Here is an 18,486-nt window from a genome sequence, read left to right as displayed (position 1 = left end):
AGTGATTCTCTTGCCTCAGTCTCCCAAGTAACTGGGATTATAGGTGTCTGCCACAAGGCCCAGCTACCACCACAAACTTTTATCAGCTGTTTTGTGAATCCTTTGACTGAAAGAATGTGACATGGAGATGGAATAGATAGACAAATATACAGTGACTCAGTATATAACACCTCACGTGAGAAAGAACTTCTGATAATTTTATATTCACATTAAGAGTATTCATGACATAAATTCCACAATATGATGAAAAACATTAGCAATAATACACTTACTCATCTAAGTTAACAATATGATTACTTATAACATAAGAAACTTTTACATTTTTTACTTTCCAATATTTAAAAAGTTCATTATAACAAATACAAATGCAAGAAAGTCAACCCACAACTAGTTGAATTCTCTTAAATATTTCCTAAGCAGCACAATTAGTACCTAGCTTATCACATGCAGGTCCCTAAACCTGTCTAAGGAGTAAGCAAACTCACAACAGAGGAAAATTTTAGTTCTTTTTTTTTGTAGAAACAGAGTCTCACTTTATTGCCCTTGGTAGAGTGCTGTACCATCACAGCTCACAGCAACCTCCAGCCCCTGGGCTTAGGCGATTCTCTTGCCTCAGCCTCCCCAGTAGCTGGGACCACAGGCGCCTGCCATAACGCCCGGCTATTTTTTGTTGCAGTTTGGCCGGGGCTGGGTTTGAACCCACCACCCTCAGTATATAGGGTCCTACTCACTGAGCCACAGGTGCTGCCCAAAATTTTAGTTCTTAAATAATACATAGTATCTAGATGGCCGTGGTGGCTCATTTCTGTAATTCTAGCACTATGGCAGGGGATTGCTTAAGCTCAGAAGTTTAAGATCAGCCTGAGCAAAAGCCAGATGCTATCTCTACTAAAAATAGAAAAAGCAGCCAGGCACGGTGGCAGTGTTCCTATAGTGGCTGAAGCAGGAGGAATGCTTAAGCCCAGGAGTTTGAGGCTGCTGTAAGCTAAGATGATGCCATTGCACTCCAGCTGAGGTAACAAAGAGGGACTTTGTTTTAAAAACAAAAAAACATAGTATGTTATTTCTACCACTCGTGTTTTAAAATTATTGTTTAGGCCAGGCATGGTGGCTCATACCTGTAATCCTAGCACTCTGGGAGGCCAAAGTGGACTGCTAGAGATCAAGAGTTCCAGACCTGCCTGAGCAAAAGTGAGACCCATCTCTACTAAAAATAGAAAAATTAGTCAGGCATCTTAGTCCTAGCTACTTGGGAGGCTAAGGCAAGAGGATTGCTTGAGCCCAAGAATTTGAGGTTGCTGAGAACTTTGATGCCACCACACTCTACCCAGGGCAACAGGGTAAAACTCTGTCTCAGAAAAAAAAAAAAAAAAAAAGATTCTTTAAAAATATAACAGGCACAGTGGCTCATACCTATAATCCTACTATTCTGGGAGGCCAAGGCAGGTGTATTGCTTGGGCTCACACATTTGAGACCAGCCTAAGCAAAAAGCGAGACCCTGCCTCTACTAAAAATAGAAAAACTGACCTGGCTTATTGTACCCTCAATGAATCCTCAACAATAAAAAGAAAAAAAAAAAAATAGAAAAACTGAGGCAAGAGGATTGCTTGAGCCTAAGAGCTGGAGGATATTGTGAGCTATGATGCCATGGCACTCTACCCAGAGAACAGCTTGAGACTCTGTCTCAAAAAATAAATAAATAACAAGCTTTATCATCTATCCTCTGGATTTCCTGAATTACTCTCTCCCCACAGAATACACTTTATGGATGATTCATTTGATTAAGCTATAAAAATCCCCATAAATCCTAATGGAACTCTTCCATACAGACTCTTTTGAGGCGCATATAAATACTCCATATTTTCCATGTCCTTAGACTAAAACACAGAAATCCTGTTCATAAAAAGGGAAGGGAAAAGAGTCAGTCACAAATGCATCTAAAACTAACAATTTTTCTTAAGTCACCTATAAAAAGAGTAATGAAAGAATTGATTGCAGTGGCATGTGCCTGTAGTCCCAGCTATTCAGGAACCTGAGGCAGGAGGATCACTTCAGCCAAGGAGTTCAAGGCTATAGAGCACTATGGTAGTGCCTATGGATAGCTACTACACTCCACCTTGGGCAACATAGAGAGACCCTGTCCCTTAAAAAAAAAAAAAAAAAAAAAAAAGGCTCAGCATCCATAGTACAGCAGTTGCAGCACCAGCCACATACAATGAAGTTGGCAAGTTCAAACCCTGCCTGGGCCAGCTAACCAACAATGACAACTGCAACAGAAAATAGCTGGGCAGGCATTGTGGCAGGTGCCTATAGTCCCAGCTACTTGAGAGGCTGAGGGAAGAGAATGGCTTATGCCCAGGAGTTTGAAGTTGCTGTGAGCTGTGACACCACTGCACTCTACTTGGGGAGACAGCTTGAGACTCTGTCTCTAAAAAAACAAACAAACAAAAAAAAAAAATTATGAAAGAGGGTGGTGCCTGTGGCTCAAGGAGTAGGGTGCCCGTCCCATATGCCAGAGGTAGTGGGTTCAAACCTAGCCCCGGCCAAAAACCAGAACAAAAAAAAAAAAAAAAAAGATTATGAAAGAAAACTTACACTGATAGGGTTATAGAGACGCAAAGAAAAAAGTACTTATAAAAGATCTGTTGAATATATAAAAATAGCATACAATGTTAACAAAAGCAGATATTAAGTAGCCTATTTAAACTGGTTCATCTATAGAACCAGTCTATACTGTCTCTAAAATTTTCTGCTACTGATGTAGTGTGCTTTAGCATAAAAACCTAAATGTACAGAAATACAAATTACAAATAAGATGAAATATTTATTGTACCCTCAATGAATCCCCAACAATAAAAAAAAAATAAATAAATAAAAATAAGATGAAATACCTAATAGAGTACTTATTATGGGCTGAACTGTTTATCCTCCAAATTCATTATGTTGAAACCCAACCCCAATGTTACTGAATTCAGAGCCAGGACTTTTATGAAGGTAAAGTTACATAAGGTTATAAGGGCAAAGCCCTAATTCACTTTCTTTGTGTGTGTGCATGCCCGCACTTGTACAGGGAAAATGCCATGTGCAAATGCTGTGAAAAAGGGTGGTCTGCAAGCTCAGAAGACAGCCTCACCAGAAACCACCTTGATCTTGGACTTCCTGCCTCTAGAACAATGATAAAATAAATTTCTGTTGTTTAAGCCCCCCAGTCTGTGATATTTTGTTATGATAGCCTTGGTCAACTATTATACAGGGTGTCCATAAAGTTCATGTGCAATTTAAAATAGTTGTCTACTCTATACATCCTATACTACTGTATATGACAATGTTTGCCCAAGAAAGAATAAAGAACACATATAAATATATACACATACACACATATATATAACAAAAAGCAAAATCACTTTAAGCAGTACTAATACAGGGAAAAAAAGAACTGAAGAACTAAAAAAATTATAATATTAGAAAAATTAGGGTAAAAAAAGCAGAAAAATTTATAAATAATGAAAGCAGAAATTAAACATTTCTGAAACTATAAGTGAATTTTAATATTACTAGTACTTTATAAAAATGCAATTTATATCTCATGTCTTTACAGTCACCTATTGCACAATATAAAACACTATTTGTACTTTATATCCACTAACTCCAGGATACAAGATGATACACAAGGAATAGAAATTAAAGACAAAATGTTAAATAATCTGTATTAACCATTCCCATGTTTAGACATCTGGGGCCTTGCTAGCTCTGGAGAGAATGTCCCCCTCAGGCCTCGCCAATTTCTACAGACAGTAAATGATTAGCCTGTGAACATGCCTTTCATATTCAAATCACCAATCCAGAGCCCAAACCCCTAGCAATTTCCCTACACTCACACTCAAGGCCACTATTCCCTTGTCCTAATTAACCCAGAGCCAAGTACTAGACAACTAGGGACACCCTTTATGCCTCAGAGCCTGGTAAAATTATTCCAACTAGCTAATCTTAAACTTGCTTACCCTGCCTTGCCTGTTTCTTTCCACACGAACCATAATAAAGGCTTTTGCCTATGCTTCCCCTGTTCCCTCTGCCTTCTAACTCACTCAGGTGCTTTCCCACAGTTCCTGGGGCATAGCATGCCCCTTCCTCTTGGTAACTGTTGAGTAACAAACTATCTTCTCAACAGCTCCCTTGATCTGTGGCCCCACCTTATCTGAATAATAATAAAACCTACATTTTAAAACACTGCCTTAGATAACCCAGTTAATAAGTGTACAGATCTTTTAAAAAATGTATTAACAGATTACACATAAAACTTAAAAGTACTAATCAATAACATCTCATAAATCTTACTTTCCTGAAGGCTGAGTGGTGGATTAATGAGATTATCTAAAGTCCGAGGTCCGTGTTCAGATTGTGGTGCTGCAAATCCAGGGATTAAGCATGAAAACATCCAGAGTTGTTCTTTGCTGCAGTTATTCTGAAGAGCTTGCAACCATAATAAGAAAAGACGAACACCTTCCCGCCTAATCTAAAAAAAAAAAATGAAAGGAAAAACTGATAGTATTTATATTGATAGCGGAAATACTTTCTTTCTTTTAAAAACAAAAGTTCCAGACAATGATTACAGAATAATACCTTGGGACTCAGGAAGGAGGAGATAAATAAATATTATTACACCCATGACATATACTAAACTCTCATTGTTTGGAAATTTAAATTCATGGATTTGTAGTAAGAATGAACTTGGTCTCTTTAAAGACGTCAGGTAATTTTTATTCTATACTTTCCACTGGTGAAAAATCAGAAAGCCATTTCCTTCGTGTCTACCTTCCCTTCCTCCATACTACCAATCTAATCCAAGAAGCAAAAAGGAAGGACAATAACTACTGGTAGCTGTAATAAGTTTGGAAAAAGGAAGAATGGCTATGGAGATCCTAGCACAAAAGTAAAGTTATTAAAATTATTTACAAAAGAATTTTAAAGCTCTCTAAAACGAAACGATCTCATTTGCTTTTTACTTGCTTCTAAACTGCAAAAAGAAAAGTACACTGGAGCTTTGCTAACAGTCACCGTCAACGCTATTTAACTGTTGCCACTTTCATGGATTTTAGCCTGATAACAGGAGAAAGATAAAGGATGGCCTTGATGCGAAAATTACCTATAATATGTGATTTTACCTAACCTACAGCAAGATGTTCTGGAGTGGGCAGCTTCTCTTATCACAGCACAATCAGTGAAAAAGAAATAAAACCAGTATTTTTAAAATATATATTCCCTACTTTCCTCTACATTAAAAATGGATATGGTAAAAGGAAAAAGTAGAAGCCCCATAGTTGACCACCCCTTTACATTGACTACTCCCTTAAACTGACCTAATTTTCATAGACAGAACATTCACCACATATACTAAGGCTTAATTTCTTATGCTGACCACCTTTTTATGGTCACCAGTTAGTTTCCAATCCCTTAGGTGGTCAACTTACAGAGGTTCTACTGTAACTGGTTGAATGACTAGTGTTTTTCCTCTGGGGAGCACAAAGAAGAAAGATTACTGGTGAATGAGTCAATGTAGTAGCAAAATTCAACAGTTTTCAAAGTCATAGTTAACCTTGTACTTTCTAGCACATTGTTGCTACTTCTTTTTTTTTGAGACAGAGTCTTATTTTGTCACCCTCAGTAAAGTGCGGTGGCATCACAGCTCACAGCAACCTCAAACTCTTGGACTTAAGCTATTCTCCTGCCTCAGCCTCCCAAGTAGCTGGAACTACAGATGCCCACCACAACACCTGCCTATTTTTTGGTTGTAGTTGTCATTGTTGTTTGGCAGGCCTGGGCGAACCTGCCAGCTCCAGTGTATGTAGCTGGCTCCTTAGCCACTGAGCTACAGGCGCTGAGCCCATTGTTGCTACATTTTCAATGAATTCACTTCAATTAAGTAAACTGAAGACAATTCAACAATCTTTAAGAAAAGTAAACTGAAGACAATTCAACAATCTTTAAGAAAAGGTGAGAAGGGCAGCACCTGTGGCTCAAAGAAGTAGGGCACCAGCCCCATATACCAGAGGTGGTGGGTTCAAACACAGCCCTGGCCAAAAACTGCAAAAAAAAAAAAAAAAAAGAAAAGAAAAGGTGAGGAAGGAAATGATAGGTAGGAAAAGTGAGACAGGTGGCATGTATGGTTTTTTTTTTAAGTCACAGAAAATAAAATATAATACCTTTAAAGAGTTTCCTGTGTGGAGTAGTTTCTTTAAAATCAACCCTAGAAAGAAAACATGACTTTAAATATTCACATCTATTTCTAAATGTCAGAGTTCTCAGATTTAAAACCAATGTAAATAAATCCTTGATAACCTCCAAATTATTCCTGATGATCTTGATAGCCTTCTGCCCATACTTGGGACCAGAGAGTATATTAAAAAAAAAAATCACCTTTTCAACACATGGTTCATTGTAACTAAACATTACTTGTTAACAAAACATAGGCCCCAAATTGCACTTAATACACAACTTGCTTAGACTACAAATATGTATAATTAAATACTATCACTAATAGAAACAAAATCCACTGCATAAAATTTCTACTAACCCCCTGAATATTGACAACTCTAACATTTCCTTAAAAAGTTTCCATTATACCAATTTTCTTTTAAAAATCTCAGAAAGTATTTAATATTATTTTTCCTTTAAATTATCAAATGTTTGAAAACAACAATAAAATACTAAAAATAACACTGACATCTAAACACCCATAATTTGGTTTTAAATCTACACATAGTTCCATGTATACCCATACAGTAGAATATCATGTAGTATTAAAAAGAAATACTGACATGTGCTACCTACAAACACAAATAAACAAAAAAAAATGCCAAGTGAAAGAAGCCAGATGTGAATTACTACAAATTAGATTGTTTCATTTATATAAAATGTCCAAAGAAGAAATATTTATTTAGGACAGAAAGCAGATTGGTTGCGAGAAAGGTAACTGACTACAAATGGACTCAAAGGAATATTTTGGAGTGATAAAAATGTTCTAAAACTAAATTGCAGTGACACTACACCCCCAATCTGAAAATCCAAAATTAAAACTTTTGAGCTAACATGTCACCACAAGTAGAAAATTCCACCCCTGCAATGGGTCACAGTCAAAACACAGGCACTCTGGGGGCAAGACATGATTGCAAGAGGGACTTTACCTAACAAATGCAATCAGTGTAAACCGGCTTATTGTACCCTCAATGAATCTCCAACAATAAAAAAAAAAAACACAGGTACACAGTAGTTTATTCAGCATCCCTCCAGGGAAAAAGACCCTCCCAGACCCTGTCAACTGCAATATATCTTTTCAGTGCATGCCCAGATCCCCCTTTGCAAGCATGCCCACAAAGGGTAATAAAATGGCTCATATGTAGGCCAGACATGCCAATAGCATGGAGCCAAGACCTATACACATTGTGGTTTTTTGAATGTAATGCAAGTGATCCTATTTTGTGATGCCAAACAACCATAGACTGTCCATACGGATGGCTAAGACAATGACCTCTTTGCTTTCTGATGGTTCAATGTACACAAACTTCGCATCATGCACAAAATTATTAAAAATATTATATAAAATTACCTTCAGGCTACGTATATAAGATGTATGTGAAACACAAATGAACGGCGTTTAGACTTAGGTGCCACCAGTAAAATACTCATGTATTATGACAACATTGCAAATTCCAAAATAAACAGAAACCTGAAATACTTCTGGCATTTGTATTTAGGATAAAGGGATACTCAATCTGTACTAAAAATCATTGTTTACTTAAATGGGTAAATTTTATCTATATAAAATATATTTTAATAAAGCTATTTTTAAAAAACCAACTAGAGGGACGGCACCTATGGCTCAAGGAGTAGGGTGCCGGCCCCATATACTGGAGGTGATGGGTTCAAACCTGGCCCCAGCCAAAAAAAAAAAAAAAACACACCAAATAGAGTCATTGATTTATTTTCTTTTATACACAATATAAAAAAGAAAGAGCTGGCTGGGAGCAGTAGCTCATGCCTGTAATCCTAGTACTCTGGGAGGTCAAGGCAGGAGGATTGTTTGAGCTCAGGAGTTCAAGACCAGCCTGAGCAAGAGAAAAAAACTACTAAAAAACTAGTTTTTGGGTAGTGCCTGTGGCTCAATGAGTAGGGCGCTGGCCCCATATACTGAAGGTGGTGGGTTTGAACCTGGCCCTAGCCAAACTGCAACAAAAAATAGCCGGGTGTTGTGGCAGGCACCTGTAGTCCCAGCTACTAGGGAGGCTGAGCAAGAGAATCACCTAAGCCCAGGAATTTGAGGTTGCTGTGAGCTGTGACGCCACAACACTCTACCAAGGGCAACAAAGTGAGACTCTGTCTCTAAAAAAGTAGAAATAAAAACTAAATAAAAAACTACTTTTTTTAGATAACTCAGGTGGCTAAGTCAAGAGGACCACTTATGCCCAAGAGTTTGAGGTTGTAGTGAGCTTATATAAAGCTACGGCACTCTACCTAGGGTAACAGAGTTAAAACTCTGTCTCAAAAAAAAAGAAAAGAAAAGAAAAGAAAGTTGTAGGAATTCTTCTGAGTGACTAATGAAAAATGATTTCTTGCGCATTTATGTATTTTCTCAAGTTAGACATTTTTCAGAATATTGTTAATCATAACTAGGCAGCCTAACGGTCCTTTGAAGATTAATGGCCATATTTCTCAGGAGATACAATAAATCTGTGAAGTTCAGATATCTCCAATAAAGTTTTTTCATAGATGACCTTCAATGACATTTTCATGATTATGAAATACAAAACAGTATTTCACTATTCTGTTGAGCAGCACATTATGATGTGCTTACTGGCAAGTCATATGTCTTTTCTGATATAATGTCTACTCAAAGCTTTTTGCCTATTTTAAAAACTGACTTGTCAGGCTATGTTATGTTGTAAGAGTTCTTTATAGGAATACATCATTTTAATCTCAAACTCACCTAAAACATTTATTCTAAAAGGCCTTACAATTTAAGATTTTGTCTTTTTTTAGCTGCTCCATGGGTGTCTCTCCTACTTGTCCAGAATTCCTTTTCTTACTGGAACTGCTAATTAGAACGACCTATAGTTTCAAAGCCTCAGCGAAGATTTCATTTGCTAGAAATGATTAAGAAATGTAGAGCCGGGCGGCGCCTGTGGCTCAGTGAGCAGGGCGCCGGCCCCATATACCAAGGGTGGCGGGTTCAAACCCAGCCCCGGCCAAACTGCAACAAAAAAATAGCCGGGCGCTGTGGCGGGCACCTGTAGTCCCAGCTACTCAGGAGGCTGAGGCAGGAGAATCGCCTAAGCCCAGGCGTTGGAGGTTGCTGTGAGCTGTGTGACACCACAGCACTCTACCGAGGGCAATAAAGTGAAACTCTGTCTCTACAAAAAAAAAAAAAAAAAGAAAAGAAAAGAAATGTAGAGCCTAATGTAGAGTTTGATTTCTATCAAACTCTTTTAAGAGAAACAAATACAATTTTACAAATGAATGTAAGGTCTGTATAACATTCTACTTCAACAATGGAGATCTAGTGGTTGTATATTCCACAGAAGAGAAGGGAAAAGAGAATTGCTATAAATCATCATTCAAACACTGAACATCATCATTCAAACATCATTCAAACACTGAACCAAAGGCAATAACTGCCTACGTGTAGTCTCTATTTTTGATGAGGGGTGAGAGAAGACACCTTATAATGAGAGCCTAAGTGCCCTGTGGTGATACTGTAATCATTGCAGAAGCAGGCTCTAAGCCAGCAAGCATTTTGGCTTACATCCTGTTAACAAAAAAATCTTTGACCTCCTGTCTCAGGCAGTAAACTGTAGCAAGGTTTTGTTTATCGTTTTGTTTTCTGTAGCCACATTTTATGAGCCTGGAAGTCCTACTTTGCCCCTGCATACAGTGAGCTTAACTCTAGCCCCATTTCTTGCCTCTTCTGTGTGAGGAGCAAACTGCCACTTCATACTGCTTGATTCCAATCTGGAGCCCATAGTTTCCTGTTCTACTGGCACTTTGTATTTCCCTTCCATTTCTAATTCACAAACATACTTCTCTTGATACTGAACTTCCTTTTTCTTTTGTTTTATAGTTTTATCATCTCTGCTAATGTATTAAGAGCAAAGGAAGCAGTGGATGAAACAACTTCACTATGCAATTTTGACTAGAAATCCTTCATCTACAATTCTCTTACTCTTTTCAGTCTATCTGACCCTGTATTCTTTATTCGGTTTTTACTAAAGCATATACAATAAAATCATTTTAAATAACAACCAACCAATTAAAGAACATTTTCATATATTATCATTGATTCGAATGTGAAATACATATTTGAATTACTTACCAATACTATGAAACTGCCATCGCTGATGAATTCTTTCTGGAAGAAGTTGTAAAATTTTCTAAAAATCAACATAAACAAAGAAAAGACCGAAAATCAAGTAATGAACTCATATCCCATAAAATGTGAAAAATTAAAAGGCTTACTAAGTCCCTCAGAGTGTCTATGTAAAAGATATTACTCATTTGACAGTACTGGCATTATGTCAAAACTGGCATGTTGATCAATATCTGAAAACCCTAAGAGACAATAAGCAATACTAACAAAACACTTGGAATAGGAAATTAACAAAACTTACCTTTTATACTAATACAGATAGCATATTTCTTCCTAATGCTTAAATACTAATTCTAATATTTCAAAATGTTTATTTACTATTCCTAGAATTTCTTTTTTTCCCTCTCTTTAGAGACTGGGTCTTGCTATGTTGCCCAGATTGGAGTGCAGTGGCTGTTCACAGACATGACCATAGCATACTACAGCCTAGAACTCCTGGGCTCAAGTGATCCACCTGCCTCAACCTCCTTAGTAGATGGGACCACAGGAACAAGCCACCACACATGGCAATTCCTAGAAGTTCTGTACTGTGGGTATCACTAATGACTTTCAATTCTTTCACATATTGATATTTGTGCCATTTTTTCTTTCTCTGGTTTTAATAAACCTAAGGAAAACACTTTGATTTCATAAAAAGTATTTCACATCAAGTATTCACACTGAGTTAACTCATGTGAATCCAGAGGTACACACATGCTGTGATGGACACAGCTATGACAGAAAAATGCTCTGTAATTAAGCTAACATACATAGGTTTCCATTAATTGGGAGTAAACACTATATGTATGTGTGTGTGTGTGCGTGTGTGTATACATATATATATATGCCTTTTATTTCCTTTTCTATTTCACCTGTGTGGATTACTCTAGATCAGGGGTCCTCAAACTACGGCCCACGGGCCACATGTGGTGGTGTGATTGTATTTGTTCCCATTTTGTTTTTTTACTTCAAAATAAGATATGTGCAGTGTGCATAGGAATGTGTTCATAGTTTTTTTTTTTTAACTATAGTCCGGCCCTCCAACGGTCCAAGGGACAGTGAACTGGCCCCTATTTAAAAAGTCTGAGGACCCCTGCAGCTCAATAACTACCTTACTGCAGCACTATGCTTTCAATACGCATTTACTTGGTGAATAACATTTGTATTTGTTGTTAGTGCTGCTCTTAGTACCATTATTACTAGCAATACCACTAACTGAATGTTCATAAGGGCCAAGCACTGAACTAGACACTTTATATCATGGTATCTCATTAATATTTACAATCATACCAAAAAGGAAGATTACTCGATAAATGAGGAAATGGGTTAGTATTGTGCTTAGCTTAGAAAGCTATGAAGTGGAAGAACAGATTACAACCTCAATATGCGCATGTGCAAAAAAACTTTGCCTTAATATTACTCTGATCGAAGAATGGTATGCATAGTTTATACTTCTCTATCTTCCCTTACTTTAGTGTACCCCATATAAGAGAATGATGAAGAAATTATAAAGTTCTACAATGATAAATGAAGGACCCACATTAGAAATGCAAATTTTTTTACCTTTGCCCTCCCTATGTCTCCACAATTAGTCAACGGTTATATAATTATATTCATTTTGATATGGACAAGAGATAAAATTATACAAAGTTGAAAAGACAAGTCTGCAAACAATTCAAAAGCATTCCCAGTTGGTAGTGATGGCTCATGGTTATAATCCTAGCACCCTGGGAGGCCAAGGTGGGAGGATCACTTGAGGTCAAGAGATTGAGACCAGCCTAAACAAGAGCAAGACCCCATCTCTACTAAAAACAGGGAAAAATTAGTTAAACATGCTGGTGCTTTCCTGTAGTCCCAGCTACTTAGGAGGCTGAGGGAGGAGGATCAGTTGAGCCCAGGAGTTTGAAGTTGCAGTGAATTATGATGTCACTACTGTACTCTACCCAGGTTAACAGAACATGACTCTTCCCACCCCCAAAAAAGCATTCCCAAATTATAACTATTAAATTATACTTTAGATTTAGCCCCTTGTGTTTTTTGTGGTTAATAAGAGATGGGAGAAATTACACGTGCCCTTAACTACATAGAAAAAAACAGAACATAATTTCTGTTCCATATTAACACTGTAGAATAATTCTTTGTATTCCAGAAAGAGGGTATCACCTTAGTATTTCTTGAGTATTTTTCCATCATTGATCTCTAAAAGTAGAGGTCACATACTATTTTCCGATTATATGGAGAAAAATATCAGCACAAATGTTAATTTTTTCAAAAGCTGAAAATGTTGTAACATCTTTTTTCTAATACAATTTAGTGATCCATTAAAGATAAACATATTTCTATTTTAACAATAACAAATGATCAGTATATATTACATATAATCAATATCATTTATTTTATTTATTTAGTTTTTTTAATGAGACAAAGTCTGACTCTGTTCCCTTAGTAGAGTACCGAGTGCTGTGGCATCATAGCTCACAACCTCTTGGGCTCAAGAGATCCCCTTGCCTCAGCCTCTTGAGTAGCTGGAACCATAGGCACCCACCACAACACCCAGCCAGTTTTTAGCAGAGACAGGGGTCTTGCTTTTGCTCAGGCTGGTCTAGAAGTCCTGAGCTCAGGCAATATACTCACCTTGGCCTCCCAGAGTGCTAGGATATTATTTTTTAACAGAGGAAATACCATGAAAGAGCTTCTAATAAGTAATCAAACATCTTAGTTTCCTGAATATAAGGCAAGCATGAGCTTTTAAAGGAACACTTTCCAAGAATCACACTATCTTATAGTAGATATTTTCATTCTTTCTCAAAACATCTATTTTGAGTGGCACCTGTGGCTTAAGGAGTAGGGCACCAGACCCATATACTGGAGGTGGTGGGTTCAAACCTGGCCCCAGTCAAAAACTGCAAAAAAAAAAAAAACATCTGTTTCACTATTTCCCTTGTAAACAGTTGATGCAAACACTTAGGGGGTTAAATGTAAACAAACATCAGGGGTTATGACTAATGAAAATGAAATGCAGAACAGGTAACATTAATTACTGCTGTCTGCAACCAAAAAACAACAAGACAACAAATTTCTGGCTAGGCAAAGTGACTCATGCCTGTAAACCTAGCACTTTGAGAGACTAAGGAAGAGGATCAATTGAGGCTAGGAGTTGGAGACCAACCTGGACAACAGTAAAACTCTGTCTCCGCAAAAAATCTAAAAATTAGCCAGGTGTGGTGGTGCACACCTGTAATTGCAGCTAGTTGGGAGGCTGAGACAGGAGTACTGCTTGAGCCCAGGAGTTTGAGGTTGCAGGGAGTTATGGTGATGTAACTGAAACCTAGTCTGAACAACAGAGCAAAACCCTGTCTCCAAAAATATTTCTTTTTTTTTTATTTTTTTATTTTAGAAACAAAGTCTCACCTTATCACCGTCAGTAGAGTGCCATGGCATCACAGCTCATAGCAACCTCCAACTCCTGGGCTTAAGCGATTCTCTTGCCTCAACCTCCTGAGTAGCTGGGACTACAGGTGCCCACCACAATGCCCAGCTATTTCTTAGTTGCAGTTTGGCTGGGACGGGGTTTGAACCCACCACCCTCAGTATATGGGGCCAGTGTCCTACCCACTGAGCCACAGGTGCTGCCCCCAAAATATTTCTTTTTTAATCTATGACTAAATCAACAGCTAAAAGAGATATCAACAGGTTGTTCAAATTCTCCTGAACAGTGTCAAATACTCAAAATACAAAAGACCAAATTATCTTTAATGATCAACTGACAGAGGAGCTCAGGCTTTAGAAAATTATTTCCTTGAAATGACAAGCTCTACTCTTTTCTACAGGTCTCTAAATTCTAAGTAAAGATCAGAATACCCCTATGATTGTTTACTTTGAAAGACAGAATAAAGAACAAGGAGTTATTTTTAAAGGAGAAAATAAAAGGGCCTTAAGTTTTATGAATATGCTAAAGAGAAAAAAAACAAATTTTAGTAGAGCATCTAATTTTGCTCATCCACTTACGAACCATGTTTTCTCTGACTTTTATAACATTTATAAAGACTTGCCCCACCCCAATCTAAACTACTGTAGAATTATTTTTAAAACATGTAAGCCTAGGCTCAGTGCCCATAGCACATTGTTAGGGCACCAGCCACGTGCACCAAGGCTCACGGGTTCAAACCCAGCCTGGACTAGCTAAACAACAAAGACAACTGCAACAAAAAAATAGGCAGGTGTTGGTGGTAGGCACCTGTAGTCCCAGCTACTTGGGAGGCTGAGGCAAGAGAATCGCTTAGTTTGAGGTTTCTGTGAGCTATGACACCATAGCACTCAGCAACAAAAGGTGACATAGTGAGACTCTGTCTCAAAAAGAAAAAAAAAGTAAGCCTATTTTATACAAGTTTGAAATAAAAAGTAGTTAAGCCAGAAATGATAAATCCCATAGGCATGTAAGAGTTATATGAATATACCCTCTCAGGAAAGAATGTTTTGGAGCCAAAACAAAAACAAAGAAATTCTCCATTTGTGTAAGTCTTCCAAATTAAAATTTTTATTGTTCGCAAACATGATGACCATCCCATCGATTTTGTGGCATTAAATGCATAAATAGATAATTCTATTAAAAATATATAAAATCCAGGTGGCGCCTGTGGCTCAATGAGTAGGGCGCCGGCCCCATATACCGAGGGTGGCGGGTTCAAACCCAGCCCCGGCTGAATTGCAACCAAAAAATAGCCGGGCGTTGTGGCAGGTGCCTGTAATCCCAGCTGCTCGGGAGGCTGAGGCAGGAGAATCGCGGAAGCCCAAGAGCTAGAGTTGCTGTGAGTCCTGTGACATCATGGCACTCTACTGAGGGCGGTAAAGTGAGACTCTGTCTCTACAAAAAAAAAAAAAAATATATATATATATAATCCATGGGTGGCGCCTGTGGCTCAGTGAGTAGGGCACCAGCCTCATATACTAAGGGTGGAGGGTTCCAACCCGGCCGCAGCCAAACTGCAATAAAAAAATAGCAGGGCCTTGGGCGGTGCCTGTGGCTCAGTTGGTAAGGCGCCGGCCCCATATACCAAGGGTGGCGGGTTCAAACCCGGCCCCGGCTGAACTGTAACCAAAAAATAGCCGGGCGTTGTGGCGGGTGCCTGTAGTCCCAGCTACTGGGGAGGCTGAGGCAAAAAGTTCACTTGAGCCCAAGCTTTTGAGGTTGCTGTGAGCTATGATGCCAGAGCACTTTACCCAGAGCGACAAAGTAAGACAGAAAAAATAACAACAACAACAACTTAGATTTAGTTTTTGGAAACATTTGCAGATTCACAGTGTTTCACTGTATGTTTAATTATTTCTATATATTCCTTGTATGCTCCAAGAATTATTTTTGAAAGAAAGAAAAAAGTTAGATTCAGAGGAACTTACCTCAAATATAAAAAGTATAGCGTCCAATTCTTCCCTTTGAGACTTGTGACCTAAAGTATTTTTACAGGAAAGTATTTGAAACATGTCATTTTGTCCGCATTGTTAGCAATCATTTAATAAGCTTACAATATTTCAAGTACATTTTTTCAATGATTCTTTAGTAAAATATTTAATGCAGATTCAATTCATTATGTACACAGTATCACAGCATCTCTCTCTATTCTTCTGAGTACTGTAATTAAATTTAGGTTCTACATATTTGTGTCTAAAAACAAATCATGATGTAGGGTAAGAATTTTAAATGAGCTCTGAAAATGAAAACATGAAATGACTGCTAAAATTTGACACACGTTCCTAGGCAGAACAAAGAAGGATGAGGAAACACATAAATCTGATCAGAGAAAAATCAAATCTTCAAAGCCTTCACAAAGTAGTGAGGATTATAATGAGAATTCATTAGTTGTCTCCCAAATATATGTCATTAGTCCTATGATAACAGTGTCAGGAGTATCAAAAAGCTGCCTGACAAACAGAAATACAACAACACTAAAATCTAAATGTCCCAGAACCTTTTTTTAAGTTAATGTTTATGACAATTATTGGAAATATTAACATAAGCCAGGATAGATGTTAACATCTTACCTTTCTGTTTAAGACTGGCTTCAATAGTCACAAAATTTTCAAAGAACACATAGTATATATGTGAAAAATGTTGGTCAAAAAACTGTTTAAGATCAATAGATTCTGCATTCTCTGAAAAATGAATAAAAACAGATTTTAGTATTTACTATTTACATATGTTAAGTCATGTTTAGCAAGTATTCATAGTGTCATGCTTCCTTCAAAGCCAAAGAACTGCTCCTAAAATTCTATCCTATTAAAATCTTTCAAATATGTAATCATCTATCTGTATCTTTGTTCTCAAAACTTTCATCTTTACAGATTTTAGTTTTAATTTTAAAAACCAAGCCAGGTACAGTACCTCAACCTGTAATCCTACACTTTGGGAAGTCTAGGTGAGAGGATCACCCAAGACCAACCTCAGCAAGAGAGAGACCCCGCTATACAAGAAATAGTAAAATCAGCATGGTGGCATGTTCCTATGTAAGAACCAAGTTAACTCCATTTTGTTAAAACTAACTTCCGACTTCAGCAGTGATTCCAGCGACAAGCACTTCCCTGAGAAAGCTTCTGCTCATCCACAGGCACGAGAACTTAAAGAGCAAGAGGAAGTGAAAGGAAAATTAGGGCAAGGAAACAGATAAAAGAAATCACCCATGAGGAAGAATCAGCAGAAAACTCCAGGCAACATGAAGAACCAGTCCAGAACAACCCTGCCAAGGGACCATGAGGTAGATACTGCAGAGGATTCCACCTATACAGAAATGTTAGGAATGACAGAAAGGGAATTTAGAATACACATGTTGAAAACAATGAAAGAAATGATGGAAACAATGAAGGAAACTGCTAATAAAGTGGAAAATAACCAAAAGGAAATCCAAAAACAGAATCAAATCAGAGATGAACGTTATGAAGAATATAAAAAGGATATAGCAGAGCTGAAGGAAATGAAACAGTCAATCAGGGAACTTAAAGATGCAATGGAAAGTATCAGCAACAGGTTAGACCATGCAGATGAAAGAATTTCAGAGGTAGAAGACAAAGTTTTTGAGATAACTCAGATAGTAAAAGAGGCAGAAAAGAAGAGAGAGAAAGCAGAACGTTCACTGTCAGAATTATGGGACTTTATGAAGCGTTCCAACATACGAGTTATAGGAATCCCAGAAGGGGAAGAAGAATGCCCCAGAGGAATGGAAGCCATACTAGAGAATATTATAAAAGAAAATTTCCCAAATATCACCAAAGATTCTGACACACTGCTTTCAGAGGGATATCGGACCCCAGGTCGCCTCAACTCTAACTGAGCTTCTCCAAGACACATTGTGATGAACCTGTCCAAAGTCAAGACAAAAGAAAAGATTCTGCAAGCTGCCAGGAGTAAGCGCCAGTTGACCTACAGGGGCAAATCCATCAGAGTGACCGCAGACTTCTCTAATGAAACTTTCCAAGCAAGAAGACCATGGTCATCTACCTTTAATCTACTTAAACAGAACAATTTCCAGCCCAGAATTCTGTACCCTGCTAAGCTAAGCTTCAAAATTGATGGAGAAATCAAATCATTTACGGATATACAAACATTGAGGAAATTCGCCACAACAAGACCAGCTCTACAGGAAATACTTCAACCAGTTCTGCGCACTGACCACCACAATGGATCAGCAGCAAAGTAAGAACTCAGAAATTAGACAGAACCAAACCTCCACACTGATCCAAAAGATAAAACTAAGCAATGGACTCTCACAAAATAAGACGAATAGAATACTACCACACTTATCAATTATCTCAATAAATGTTAATGGCTTGAATTCCCCACTGAAGAGACATAGATTGGTTGACTGGATTAAAAAACACAAGCCATCCATTTGCTGTCTGCAAGAAACACACCTGGCTTCAAAAGACAAATTAAAGCTCCGAGTCAAGGGTTGGAAGACAATTTTTCAGGCAAATGGAATTCAGAAGAAAAGAGGAGTTGCAATCTTATTTTCAGATACATGTGGATTTAAAGCAACTAAAATCAAAAAAGACAAAGATGGTCACTTTATATTGGTCAAGGGAAAAATACAACAAGAAG

General features: G+C 37.7%; 1 protein-coding gene across 6 annotated transcripts in view; it reads right to left on the bottom strand.

Annotated features, from left to right (window-relative positions):
• The window catches only part of RALGAPA1 (Ral GTPase activating protein catalytic subunit alpha 1), a 222,720-nt gene that overhangs the window by 178,556 nt on the left and 25,678 nt on the right, over positions 1-18,486 (bottom strand). For all 6 annotated transcript variants that reach the window (XM_053593955.1, XM_053593957.1, XM_053593958.1 and 3 more), the window contains exons 2-6: positions 16,437-16,547; positions 15,795-15,844; positions 10,365-10,422; positions 6,202-6,245; positions 4,337-4,514 (exon numbers count right to left, since the gene is read on the bottom strand). In XM_053593955.1, the coding sequence (XP_053449930.1) occupies positions 4,337-4,514; positions 6,202-6,245; positions 10,365-10,422; positions 15,795-15,844; positions 16,437-16,547 (441 nt within the window). The remainder of the gene's footprint in view (positions 1-4,336; positions 4,515-6,201; positions 6,246-10,364; positions 10,423-15,794; positions 15,845-16,436; positions 16,548-18,486) is intronic.

The sequence above is a fragment of the Nycticebus coucang genome, chromosome 6 (assembly GCF_027406575.1).
Source record: "Nycticebus coucang isolate mNycCou1 chromosome 6, mNycCou1.pri, whole genome shotgun sequence".
Taxonomy (NCBI): domain Eukaryota; kingdom Metazoa; phylum Chordata; class Mammalia; order Primates; family Lorisidae; genus Nycticebus; species Nycticebus coucang.
The sequence above is the reverse complement of the archived record's forward strand: the minus strand, read 5'-3'. Positions and strand labels throughout refer to the sequence as shown.